Source organism: Sciurus vulgaris, assembly GCF_902686455.1.
Source record: "Sciurus vulgaris genome assembly, chromosome: 7".
Lineage (NCBI taxonomy): Eukaryota > Metazoa > Chordata > Mammalia > Rodentia > Sciuridae > Sciurus > Sciurus vulgaris.
In genome coordinates, this window is record NC_136467.1 from 122,809,560 (window position 1) to 122,822,574 (window position 13,015).

General features: G+C 38.3%; 1 protein-coding gene across 2 annotated transcripts in view; it reads left to right on the forward strand.

Moving 5' to 3' along the window:
• LOC306665597 (diphosphoinositol polyphosphate phosphohydrolase 1) overlaps positions 1-13,015 on the forward strand; it is a 99,314-nt gene that overhangs the window by 52,940 nt on the left and 33,359 nt on the right. For both annotated transcript variants that reach the window (XM_079147266.1, XM_079147267.1), the window contains one exon: positions 1,962-2,072. In XM_079147266.1, coding sequence (XP_079003392.1) covers positions 1,962-2,072 — 111 coding nt within the window. The remainder of the gene's footprint in view (positions 1-1,961; positions 2,073-13,015) is intronic.

Below are 13,015 nucleotides of genomic sequence, written 5' to 3' on the forward strand. Positions count from 1 at the left end.
TTATAGATGTGTGCCACTGTGCCCAGTTTATGTGAATTTTTGAGGAAACATCAAACTGTTTTCTACAATGGCTGAATCGTTTTGCTTTCCTCCCAGCAAAGTACAAGGGTTTCATTTTCTTTGCATCCTTCCCAGCACTTATTATGGCTCTCCTTATGGGTATGAAGTAGGATCTCATCAGTGGTTTTACTTTACATTTCCCTAACGACTAAATGATGTTGAGCATCATTTCATGTGTTTATTAGTCAGTCATATGTCTTCTTTGGAGAACTGTTGTCTTTTGTTGAATTGTAAGAGTTCTTTTTATGTTTTAAATGCTATACTTTTATTAGATGTATGGTTTGCAGATTTTTTTCATGTATTTTCATGTTCTTGATAGTGTCCTTGTATGCCTAGAAGTTTTAAATTTTGATGAAGTCCAATTTACCATATTCTTTATTTTGTTATTCATGCTTTTAGTGTCATAGCCGAGCATTTGGCATGTCTTGCCAAATCCAAAATCATGAAGATTTACCCTTATGTTTTCTTTTCTTTTTTAGCTTCAGTTCTTAAACTTAACTTGGTCCATCTTGAGTTAATTTTTTGTGTGATATGAGGTAGGGGACTCTTCTTAATGGCAAAATTTCATGGAGCCTTATATTGAGTATCCCTTCATTGAACATTTATACATACCACAAAATACTGTGGATTTCATAGAATGTTAAATTATTCTGCATTGTATTAAACAAAGCAGAGTTATATCATTTTTTCAAAATACTACATGTAAGTATAAGACATTATTTCTTTCCGTCTGTAACCAACATGGATTCAAACCCTTTCCCTAACTCCATGGTCTCCTCTCATTCTGCACATAACAGGTTTCATAGGTGAGCATTAGGAGAATTTGTTGTAACAGGGAAAAAGGGATTAAGGATGAGAGTAGAATTTCCAAAGACCCATAGCTGGAGAGACCTCAAGGGGGAGAGAGATGACTGGAAGGTCAGTACCCAGAAGGCATTAGGGTAACTGGACCAGAGAGGGAGTAGCATTTTTGGGGAGCAGCAGAATGACTGCAGATAGAAATGAAGCACTCAGAGGGAGTATGGTCTAGAATAGGGAGGCCCAGTAGTCATCATCAGAAAGTGATGGTCTAGGGGCAGTTAAGTATTCCTTTAGTTTTGGAAATAATGCCAACCCAGCTCTATCTCCAAAGGAGAGTCCAGCTGACTTTGCTTATTAGCATCTATCCCATAGAGGGGTGGGGAAAGGGAATAGAAACATTTAAAATTTTTATTTCAGCCGTGATCAGAATACTGGTCAAGTTTCAATTTCTTAAACTTTATTCTTTTTCCTTTTATTAGTGAAACAGTATTTTATGGCAGTGTTTTATATGTGGTTTGTTTAGTTTTCTTTCCATTAATAACATTTCCTAGTTTTAAAACTCCAGATTTATCTCACCTGAGTGAATGGTAAAAGGAACGCTCTGCTTCTCCCATAGAGGAAAGGTTCTCATTGCACACTTAGAGCTTAGGGTGGTGAGTTATATTGGCCTGCAGCCATCTGATGGAACAAGAACTGGGACACACAGGAGGGAGAACTGGGGAGGGAACGCATTTCATGGTGGCCACCCCAGCCAGGGACCTCTTCTGACAGAGCTCCTGGTGCTGACAAGCTCATTAGTAACATTTTGGTTTTTAGTTGTCTTTTTGTGACTTTGTCAGGTATGTGTTCAAAGGGACAAGGAGGAGATAAGACTGATGCCTGAGTCTGGGGGAGGGTAAAACAGGTGCCCGTCTGTTTTTAGTAGGCAGTGTCCTTTTGAAATGAAATGAAAACCTACCTTATAAAAATGCATTTTGAAGAGGGATAAATAAAGAATAGATCTTAATTGTAACTTTAACATTTGTGGGATTTAAACTCTACATTTGTCCAAATGTCTTTTTAAATTTTTAACCCCTTCCATGTGATCTCTATGACTTCAGGTGCTGCTGGTGAGCAGTAGTCGTCATCCAGACCGATGGATTGTCCCTGGAGGTGGCATGGAACCTGAGGAGGAACCAGGTGTAGCAGCAGTCCGTGAAGTTTGCGAGGAGGTATGCACTGAGGAAAAGGGCGCATCTACACATGTGCTCGTGGCCCGTCCTGTCTGTGTAATTCTTTAATTCATCCCACTCGCTGAATAAACATACTTAATGTCATAGAGACAGCATTTTATGGTTACCATTGTACCTTCTTGATTAAAGGAGCAATTGGGTTGTGACATGGTAATGTTTATCAGACACTCTCAGCAGGAAGAGGGCTCAGTAGTAATTATGTCCAGTGACACCTGACAGTTCTTTATGACTTCTCATGGATCTCTTCCAGCACTGCCTGTTACCTGTGGCAGAAGATCAAGTGTCAGCCCTACAAAATAAAACAGTCTGCATTAGTATAAATGGCTCACCTTAGGATGAGCAGGAGGAAGAGGCTCTTTTATCCTGTGCTTCCTGAATCCTAGCCATGAAATAAATGGTGGCTAAAACAACAATTCTGTTAGCTAGAGCTGGTAATGGTACAGCTTGAAAAAAATGGCAGCATCTTCTTTTTTATTTAGTCACGTGGTATTCAACATACATGTAGTGAGTTCCTGGGCCATGGTACATGATCCTTCAGAATAAACAGAAAAAGTCAAGTTGCGGACCCTTAGTTCCTGTATTTTGTGAGTGTGCAGCTGGGGAAGCTGAGAAATGGACTGAAATTCAGAACCAAGAGGAAGGAACTGATGTTTCTCCACAGCCTGTTGTGGCAACACTGTGATCTGCTCTGCTTATGTTATCTCATTTAGGACTCATAATTAGGGTGTAAGGTTTATTGTCTCCATGTTCTTACTCTGGCACACATAGCAGTATGAAAATCTGCTTCCTTGTTCTAGAAGGCATTTAAGACTAACATATAAAGTGACACTTAGAGCAAGTCTACATTCTATTTGTTTTGGGTCTAGCTCTTGCTGAGGTCCCCTTAGACTAATTGTATCCTTGAAATATCCTCAGAATGCTTTCTTCATTCCAAATTCCTACACACTTACATTGGCTTATGTCTCTCTTATTTTATCATATATCTTGTATCCATAACTAGATTATAGTCTCTGAAGGCAAAAATCATGCCTTACAAAATTCCTCTCTTCCTGAGCCTAATACACATATTAAGTGAATAGATAATACTTAATACCCGTATCTGTGCTAGATGAAACAATGACTGGAATAATGAAGATTCTGAAGAAATACCCCAAATGGAAATTATCAGAGTATAGGAAGTAATAAACATCAACAGAGTAGATGTGAAAAGGCATTCTTAGAGTGACTGCTGAGAGACTACCTGGTAGAACCAAATGGAATCAAGAAGGTGTATAAGGAAAAGAAGTTAGCTATGGAAATCTTGGTTTCTCATTCTGTTACTTAAAAGCTATGTAGAAAAAATAGCTTTATATTCCTTGGACTTGGCCCCTCACTTGAATACCTTCCTGTATTCCTGTAGAGTGAGGTTCGAATGAGAATGTGAGTGTGAAAGTCCTTTGTAAATAATATGTCACTTTTACTAGTTAAGATGTATGCAGATGAAAATAATATGTCCGTATTATTCAATAACAGACTTATTATATCACATAACAAGAAGTCTCAAGTTGGCAAACTCAGTGGTATCAAACCTGGGGTTTTCCCACCTTTCTGTTCTACCCTTCTTGTTCCGGGGTTCCTCTCTTTGTGGTCACAATGTGGCTTTTCCTGCTCCATCTTCATACACTCTTCAAATACAGGATACATAGTTTTACCCTAGGGGCCTCTTTTTATTTGGAAATAAGGAACTTCCCCAGGAATACCCCTGCAAACTCTTTGTTTGGTGTTCCCAAGCTGCTTCACAAGCCCATGCTTTACTGGCTAAGGTTTCAGAAGCCTTTTAAGACTTTAATTTAAAACAATCTAAAAGCATAACCAATAGAAGATAAAATCTTTTTTAAAATCTATTTTTAGATGTTGATAGACCTTTATTTTGTTCATTTATTCATTTGTGGTGCTGAGAATGAACCCAGTTTATCACACATGCTAGGCAAGGTCTCTACCACTGAGCCACAACCCCAGCCCCAAGAACATTGTTATCTTGTTAAAAATGCTTGTATTGCAATGTGACACTAAATCCTTATTCTATAATGTAAAAGAATGGACAGGTAATATATTCTTTTAGAGTGGAAGAAAATTCATTATGCAGGTCATATAGTCTCTGTCACAACTACTTAATTGCCATTGTAAGGCAAAAGTAGCTATAGATACTATATACTATATAAAAAATGGGCCTGTGTTCCAGTAAAGCTTTATTTACAAAATCAGTGGTAAAAGATTTAAAAAAAAATTTTTTTTAAATAAAAACAAAATCAGTGGTGAGTTGTTATCCCTGGTTTGAACCCTTGCTACTCATTATGGCTGATGGACCAGCACTATCAATGTCACCATTTCTTGTTAGAAACAGAAAACCTCAGGCTTTAATCCAGACCTGGTCTCAGAATCTGATTTTAAATAGAACGCCAGGTGATTTGAGAACCCACTGTATTAGAATACTGAATTTGTACAAAGGAGTGTGGTGAGAACTTGCTCTTTGAGGGCTGGATTCTGAATTGACTATCTCCACATCCATTCCAGTCCCGTTGAGACAGGAGAGACTACATTGCTCAAAAGTGCTTTTCTCCGACTCTCTTAACAGTCACAACTAAGTCTCCCTGATGACCTTAAGTTTGCCCAATATAAAGCACTTGCACAAGGCTGCTTTAAGTAGTCACAGGGAGAGAAGCAGGGCAGGTTCTGAGGGTAGCTGGCCCATCCTTTTGGTGACACATTTTGACAGAGCAGATGTGGGTCTGGAATTGGCAGCTATAGTGTCAGCTTCCCCATTTGGATGGTGCCTTTTGTTTGGCAGCTTCCTGATCTGTCCTTGAGGTAGCAACTCCCTTGGCAGCCCAGTCTGCAGTGTGTTTGGGGGAGTTGTTCCTGAAACCTTGGCCTGAAGTTTGTTTCTTCAGTTCTCCCAGTGATTCTGTTTTTATTGCTTGATAAATTCTTCTCTTGAACTAATCAGATTGGTTTCTGTTGACTGCAGTTACAAATCTTTACAATTTATTGGACTGGGGAGATAGCTTAGTTGGTAGAGTGCTTGCCTCGCATGCACAAGGCCCTGGGTTCAATCCCCAGCACCACCAAAAAAAAAAAAAAAATCTTGACAATTTATTAATCAGGTTGTTTTCTGGTGGTAAGTTTTCTGAGTTCTTGATATATTCTGGATATTAATCCTCTCTCAGAAGAGTAACTAGCAGAGATTTTTCTCTCATTCTGTACATTGTCTTTTCATATTCTTAATCAAGTCCTTTTCTGTGTAGAAGCTGTTTAATTTGATTTCATCCTGTTTATTAACTCCTGGCATTGTTGCCTGTGTCTATATCTTGGAGTGTTGATGCTCCATTTTCTTTAAGGAGTTGCATAGTTTCTGGTCTAAGTTCTAGGCCATTGATCCATTTTGAGTTGATTTTTATGCAGGGTGAGAGAGAGTCTCATTCTCTCACATATGGATAACCAGGTTCCCCAGCACCATTTGTTAAAAAGACTGTCTTTTCTCCATTGTATGTTTTTGGCACCTCTGTCAAGGATCAGGTGACTATAGATGTGTGGGTTTCTCTGTGTCTTCAGTTCTGTACCACTGTTCTCTGTGTCTGTTTTTATGCCAGTACCATGCAGTTTTTGTTACTACAGCTCTGTAGTATAATTTGAAGTCTCAAAAGTTTGTTTTTTGTAGAACATGTGTGGATTTGACATCTGTCTCAGGAAATCTGACCTTAGTTGTTACTATTACTGTTCTGTTTTTTGGTGTTATATTTGAATTGTTCTTGGGTTATGTGAGTGCAGCTAAGATGTAGAAAACTAGGTGGTTGCAACAGGAAATGGAGTGAGTGAGTAGGGAAGGATATAGGGTACTGTGCTTTACCATTATTTCTTGGAAATTACATGCCATCCTTCTGAAGGTAAAAGGAAGGACAGAGAGAAGTAGAAATAAAGTGCTTGTGAAACAAGGAAATGAAATATATGAAGTATGTAGCACAGATCATTCAACTAGACTGCTCATCTACTTAGTTTCTCACCTACTATTCATTATCTTGTCTTGAAGTGAATCCTGATCTTGAGATTAAGCCCTGCTGTCATTCTCAGCCCTTAAGAATCCTGCCTAACCTTGCAAAAATTTTCTTCTGCAAAGAAGAGTCATATAATCATACCCCATACTTTATTTCAGAACCATTGAGAGGATAAAGAAATGTCAACTGCTTTGATCTTTCATATAAAGTTCCAAATAAATTAAATGTTATACAAACAATAAAAATTAGAATTCTTCGGCTTCCATTAAAGTAGAATGGAGGATAGTTTTTCCGGTTCCATGTCCATCAACAGAGAATTAGACTTGAAATTAGGAAGGATGTTGATAGGATAAGCACTTGTAACAGAAAACACTACTTAGAAGTTTAGTTTTCAAAATGTTAAGATTTCTTTACAATATACAAATCCTAGTTCTTTTGTATGCTTATAGATCTGATTGTTTTGTTTTTACCTGGAGATTTTAATAGTTGCTTTTAAGAGTTCTTAAATAAGACCTGTAAGAGTTAATTGATAACCTTCACATGTTTCACATGGCATTAATAAATTTAACATTTGCTTTGGAAGAATTTCATTTGTCTGACTTTAAAAAAGAAACTGGGGCTGGGGTTGTGGCTCAGTGGTAGAGCATTTGCCTAGCACATGTGAGGCAATGAGTTTAATCCGAAAAATCAATAAACAAAATAAAGGTATTTTAAAAAAAACACCCAGAAACCTTATAAAACTCTTCAATAAAAAAAAAAAATTATTTTGCCTCTTAAACTTACAGATGAGTCTTAGACTTTTTCCCATACCCACTCCCCTTTTTTTTTTAAGTACTAGGGATTGAACCCAGGGACACTGTACCACTGAACTACCTTCCTAGTCTTTTTTTTTTTTTTTAATAGGGTCTCATTTAGTTGCCGAGACTAGCCTTGAATTGTGATCCTCCTGCTTCATCCTCCTTACAGGTGTGAGTGAGCCATCTTGTTGCCTGACCAAGTCTTAGATTTCTTTAAATATCCCCATACTGTATATGAGCTTGTTAAGATTTTCAAATTAACATCACAAGTCCTAAATAAATTATTCAGTTATAATCTAAATTTGAAATTCTAAGACTGCCAGTCTAATAAATAGGTCGATTCTTACAAACATCACAAAATCATAAAATATAGTCTAGTCTCCTTCCTCTCTCTTTTTTTTGTTTTTTGTTTTTTTTGTTTTTTGTTTTTTGTTTTTTTGTGGTGTGGGGTCTGAGCCTGGGCCTCATGCATGTTCTTTCTCCTTAACACAAAAAATATTTTACTATGATTTTGATTCTCTTAAATATTTCTATATTTAATTCTAAAATAATATTTCTAGGATTGAAAGGTATTTACCCACTAGAGAAACTGATCTTTTCTATTAAATGAGACCAGAACTCTTGGGTGACCAGATAGACATACTGATCCTGTTCACGTTGCTCCATCAGTTCTCCATAACTTCATTTGGCTTGTGGTCATGGAGTCCACACAGGTAGGAATGGGTGTGGGGTGAGCAGTTATCAGTATCTGTCATATAGGGCTAATTTTGTGGGTCAATCTACAGGTTCCTGTGTTAGTCAGCTGTCACCATAACAAAACATGAGATAACCAACTTACAAAGAGAAAAGGCTTATTTTGGCTTTCAGTTTTGGAGATTCCAGTTCATGACCAATGCTTTTGAGCCTGTGACAAGGCAGAAGGTGTATGGTGGAGTAGAACCACTCACCTCATGACTGAAAAGTGATAATAAAAGGAAGAGACCAGTCCCACAGTCTCCTTTGAGGGCACACCCCTCTAAGATCTTCCCCTCTCTTCTCAGCCCCTCAGCTCTGCTGCCCTTTCTTGTTTTGCATTTTCCCCCTCCTGCACCACTCACCTGTTGACTGTCTCACATTCAGCCTTCCCAGGAGTACCCAATTGGTTTTGCCTAGTTGCAGCTTTGTGTAGTGTAACCCTTTGAGCGGAGCTGCTAGCCACATCATCTGGTCATTTTGAAAATGCCTGCCTTATTTTTGCATCATTTGCTGATTTCTTTTTTTTTGGGAGGGTGGGCTTGAACCCCAGTGTGCTTATTAACCACTGAGCCACATCCCCAGCCCTTTTAAAATTTTATTTAGAGACAGGATTTTGCTAAGTTACTTAGAACTTTGCTAAATTGTTGAGACTGGCTTTCAACTCAAGATTCTCCTGCCTCATCTTCCTGAACTACTGGGATTACCCGACTGATTTCGTTCTCTTTAGCTGTGCTCAGAGTGGTGAGGTCATGTGATATAAAAGCAGGCAACCCTGCTTAAGTACTGCCTGCAGCAGCCTCACCAAGGCTTCTGTGTATGTAGTAAAGGTATTTATTCATACAGAAAAATGTTTGCAATACAATCCTAAGGGATCAAAGCAGGATGAAACAGCGTTTATGATGTGAAACCATTTGGCAGGGAAGAAATAAGTATATCCATTTGTACAGACAGCATAATAGATAACACTCATGACACACTGCATGTAAGGCAGTGCTGAAGCATTTTGTATGATGCAATGACATAGTAACTGCTATTATCTGCATTTGATAGGTGAGGAAAGAAAAACAACCTAAGGGTCAGTGAAATGAAATGATCTGCCCAAATTGTGCCCAGTACTCACAGTAGGACTTGAATCCAGGACCTCGAGTTTGAATACCCACTCTCCTAATGCTATGCTTCTTGAAAGAATACTTAGCAGTATGTTCACATTGTTTATTTTTGGGTCAACTTGTACATTATCAGATTTTGTACATTGAACATAAATTTTGCTACTAGAGAAAAATTCCTAGGTAAGCATGAATGGAATGAGGTTATTAAATAGTTTATCATGGCATATTCAGACCTGGGTGTCACTAATTCCACCTCTTCTTGTTCAACCCCGCTTAAAATATTCAGCATAGTGGCTGAATTTCAGAAACATAAATCTGTTACATTTGAAACACTAGCATCAGCACTTAAAGGAAGGGCTAAAATGTTCTCCTTTGTAAACTACCCTCCACTTTTTAGCTGTTCATGATCAAAATTATAGTGACCCCTCACAGGGCTAGAGGGACCAGACTTTCTCCCAGGGTAGCCGAGGCTGTGTGAGCATCCTTGTGATGATAGTGTCTGTACTTATAAAAGAAAAGCACCTCATTGTGTGGTCTTCAGAGGTGTTCTTTCTTGCTAGCTGAATGGGAAAGGTAAAACCCTTATCTGACAAGGAGAAAGAGGAGCTGGATGTGAAACCACTCTGCCTCTGTTCCTCTGTTACATTCCTCTCACCTCAGTCAAGCCAAGAGCATCATCACAAAGATAGAGAACATCTGAAAACAAAGCAAGGAGAAAGTTAAATACACAAGGTATTTGTATACAGCCTGATTAGCCTGTGACATAGCCTACCTCAAGACAATGTGTAGCTCCTCTCTGTGACTTCTAACTTATGTACTAATCTTGCACTTCTCTACTACTTCTCCGACTCTCTTACCACCATATACTTTGTCATGTAAAACTCACCATCTTGGAAATTTTTTTGTTAGTGATCTCTTGTTAGCTTTCCTATACCTCAGTACCCTCCCTCAAGCTTTTCATAGACTGTCAAATGTAAAAATTTATGTAAAATGTATGTATGTAAAAATTTCATGGCATGCCTGACTTAATCAGCTTCATTAAAGAAACTGTTTGAAAGGCTTGCTACCTAATGTAGTATTATTAAGATCATCTTTCTTTCTTTAGACAGGTTCTCATTATATTGCCCAGACTGGTCTCAAACTCCTGGGCTCAAGCAATCCTTCTGAGTAACTGGGACTACAGTTGTACACCACTGCCACCCAGTAAGATTACTTCCCTAATGGAAACTCAAGAGTTCAGAGCTGCTGTTTGCAGTGGTACATGCCTATAATCACAGCTACTTGGGAGACCAAGGCAGGATGTTTGCAAGTGTGAGGCTAGACTGTGCAACTTAGTAAGACTCTGTCTCAAAATAAACTTTTTTTAAAGTGCTGGAGATATAACTCAGTGGTAGAATGTTTGCCAGACATGCACACAACCTGGGTTCAATCCCCAGTACCACACAAGAAAAGAGTTCAGAACTGCTTCTTAATTATCTTCAGTCTCCTAATCTGTTTTATGGCAACTTGTCAAGAGTTTATTATAACCTTTCTTGGTCCCATTGTGTTTTCAGATAAGAATATAGAAAATGCCATAGTGAACTTTATTTTAAAAATCTGTATGTTTGCTGGGTACAGTAGTATATGCCTATAACCCCAGCAACTCTGGAGGCTGAGGCAGGAAGATTCCATGTTCAAGGTCAGCCTCAGCAACTTAATAAGGCCTTAAGTAACTTAGTGAGATTATGTCTCCAAAAAAAAAAAAAAAAAAATTAAAAGGACTACAGATGCCAGGTACAGTGGCACACAACTATAATCCTAGCAGTTTGGGAGGCTGAGGCAAGTGGATCACATGTTCAAAGCCAGCCGCAGCAATTTAGTGAGATCCTGTCTCAAAATAAAAAAAGGGCTGGGGATGTGGCTCAGTGGTAAGCAGTACCACTGAGAACCCCCCCTCCCCATATATATACACAAATAAATAAATAAACACACACACACACACACATCCACACCCACATTGTGTGTATTTAATCCCAGTCTCTCTCTTATGCATTCCCTGTCCCTTGAAAAAGGTTGGTTTTTATATTATAGCAATCAAGAGCCTCCATATGGTGTCTCAGAACTGTCTGTAACAGAAAAGCAGAACTTCGTGTCTCTTGTTATACAAGAGCAGAACATTTAAGGTCTGTGACTACTTGGTAGTAACTTAAGAAATTCTTTTATCACTTTTTTCTTTAGCTCATAAATGTTTAACTGGATTTGAAGTGAGAAAAAAGTAAAGGATGTGTGAGCTCAGTATGTGTTGTATTTTATTTTTTATCAGGCTGAAACAGTTCTGAATAGAAGATAGAAGGTAGAATTTATCAAAGCAATAACCTTTTTTAAAAATTTTAGGGGCTGAGGTTGTATGTAACTTAGTGATAGAGCACTTGCATAGCATGTGTGAGGCACTGGGTTCGATTCTTAGCATCACATATAAACAAAAAATAAAGGTCCATTGACAACTAAAAAATATATTTAAAAACATTTTAAGGGCTGGGGGTATAGCTCAGTTGGTAGAGTGCCTGCCTTGCAAGCACAAGGCCCTGGGTTCAATCCCCAGCACCGCAAAAAAAAAAAAAAAAAAAAAAAAAAAAAAAAAAAAAAATCTAGAACTTCAATCAGAAACTATATATAATTTAGTAGCAAAACTTTAAAATATGAATAATAGCAGGGCACAGTGGTGCATACTTGTGATGCCTCAGGAGACTGAGGCAGAGAATCTCAAGATTAAGACCAGCCTCAGCAACTTAGTGAGGCCTTGTCTCAAAATCAGAAGTGAAAAGGGCTGGGGACGTAGCTCAGTGGTAGAGCATCCCTCAGTTGAATTTCAGTTAAAAAAAAAAGAAAGAAAGAAAAATGAATTAAGAGTATTTCCAGTCAGTTCAACATAAGTAAAACAGTTTGGAGAATTAGGAGTGAGGTAGTGTTGTAGACCAGGGCTCTCTAGCTCTTAAGCTTATAGGGAGGAGGGCAGACACTTGACAGTGTGTACGTGGCCTTGGCAGAGTATGAAGAGCCTGCCCTAATAGCGAGGCAGCCCCTGCTCAGGCCAGCTGTCATGTGGCAGTTAGACACCCATCAAAGCATCATGTTCTCTACCATGACTATATATAGTTTTATTTGCCAGTTATGCCTTAATAAAGCTGGAAAGGTGAGGGAAACCACTTGTGGCCAGGTCCTCAGGAGTCTCCAGGGAAGCCTGAAAGCTGAATTCTCATGTTGGATCTCCTGATCTTTTAACATAGGCAACTATTTAAAAAATGTTTTTTCAAAATGTTAATATGTTAATGTGGATTAAAAAAGCTGTAGCAAGCTGGGCATGTGGTGCAAACCTGTAATCCCAGTGGCTCGGGAGACTGGGGCAGGAGGATCAAGAGTTCAAAGCCAGCCTCAGCAAAAGCAAGGCACTAAGTAACTCTGTCTCCAAATAAAATACAAAATAGGGCTGAGGATATGGCTCAGTGGTCGAGTGCCCCTGAGTTCAATCCCTGGTACCAAAAAAAAAAAAAAAAAACCAAGCAATAACAACAACAATGCTGAAAGGCTAGTAAGGAAAAATAACCAAAATGTGTTCTTAATTAGGTGAATCAGCTGTGTTCCAGATTTCAAACTGCAAACTGAAATTCCAACCTCCTGGAAGAAGATAGTTTCCCTTTTTTTAGTCTCCTAACTAACTAGTGAAAACAAATGAAGACTTTTAATCTTTGGAATATATTTAATGGAAATGTTAAAATGAGAAAGTGTATATCTAGGTATAAATTGCTATAAATTAAGAGACCCTCAGTTAACCCCTTTTATTTGTTTAAAAGTAGGCTTTATTTAGATGACAGTCTCTGAATTCTCTTATTTATTTATTTTTAATATTTTTGTTGTAGAGGGACATAATACGTTTATTTTTATTTGATGCTGAGGATTGAACCCAGTGCCTTGCACATGCTAGGCAAGTACTCTGCTGCTGAACTACAGCCCCAGCCCTCATTATTTAATTTTTAAAGGATTTGAAATGCATGAATATGAATTACTAGAAATAATGTTCACATATGTCTATTGAACCCTAGATTTATCTTTAAAATAGGTACAAAAATAAGATGGGCAGGGTGGTACACACCTGTAATTCCCAGCTTGGGAGGCTGAGGAAGGAGAATTGCAAGTTCAAAGCCAGGCTCAGCAACTTAACAAGACCCTATCTCAAAATAAAAAAATGAAAAGGGCTGGGGCTCTAGCTCAGT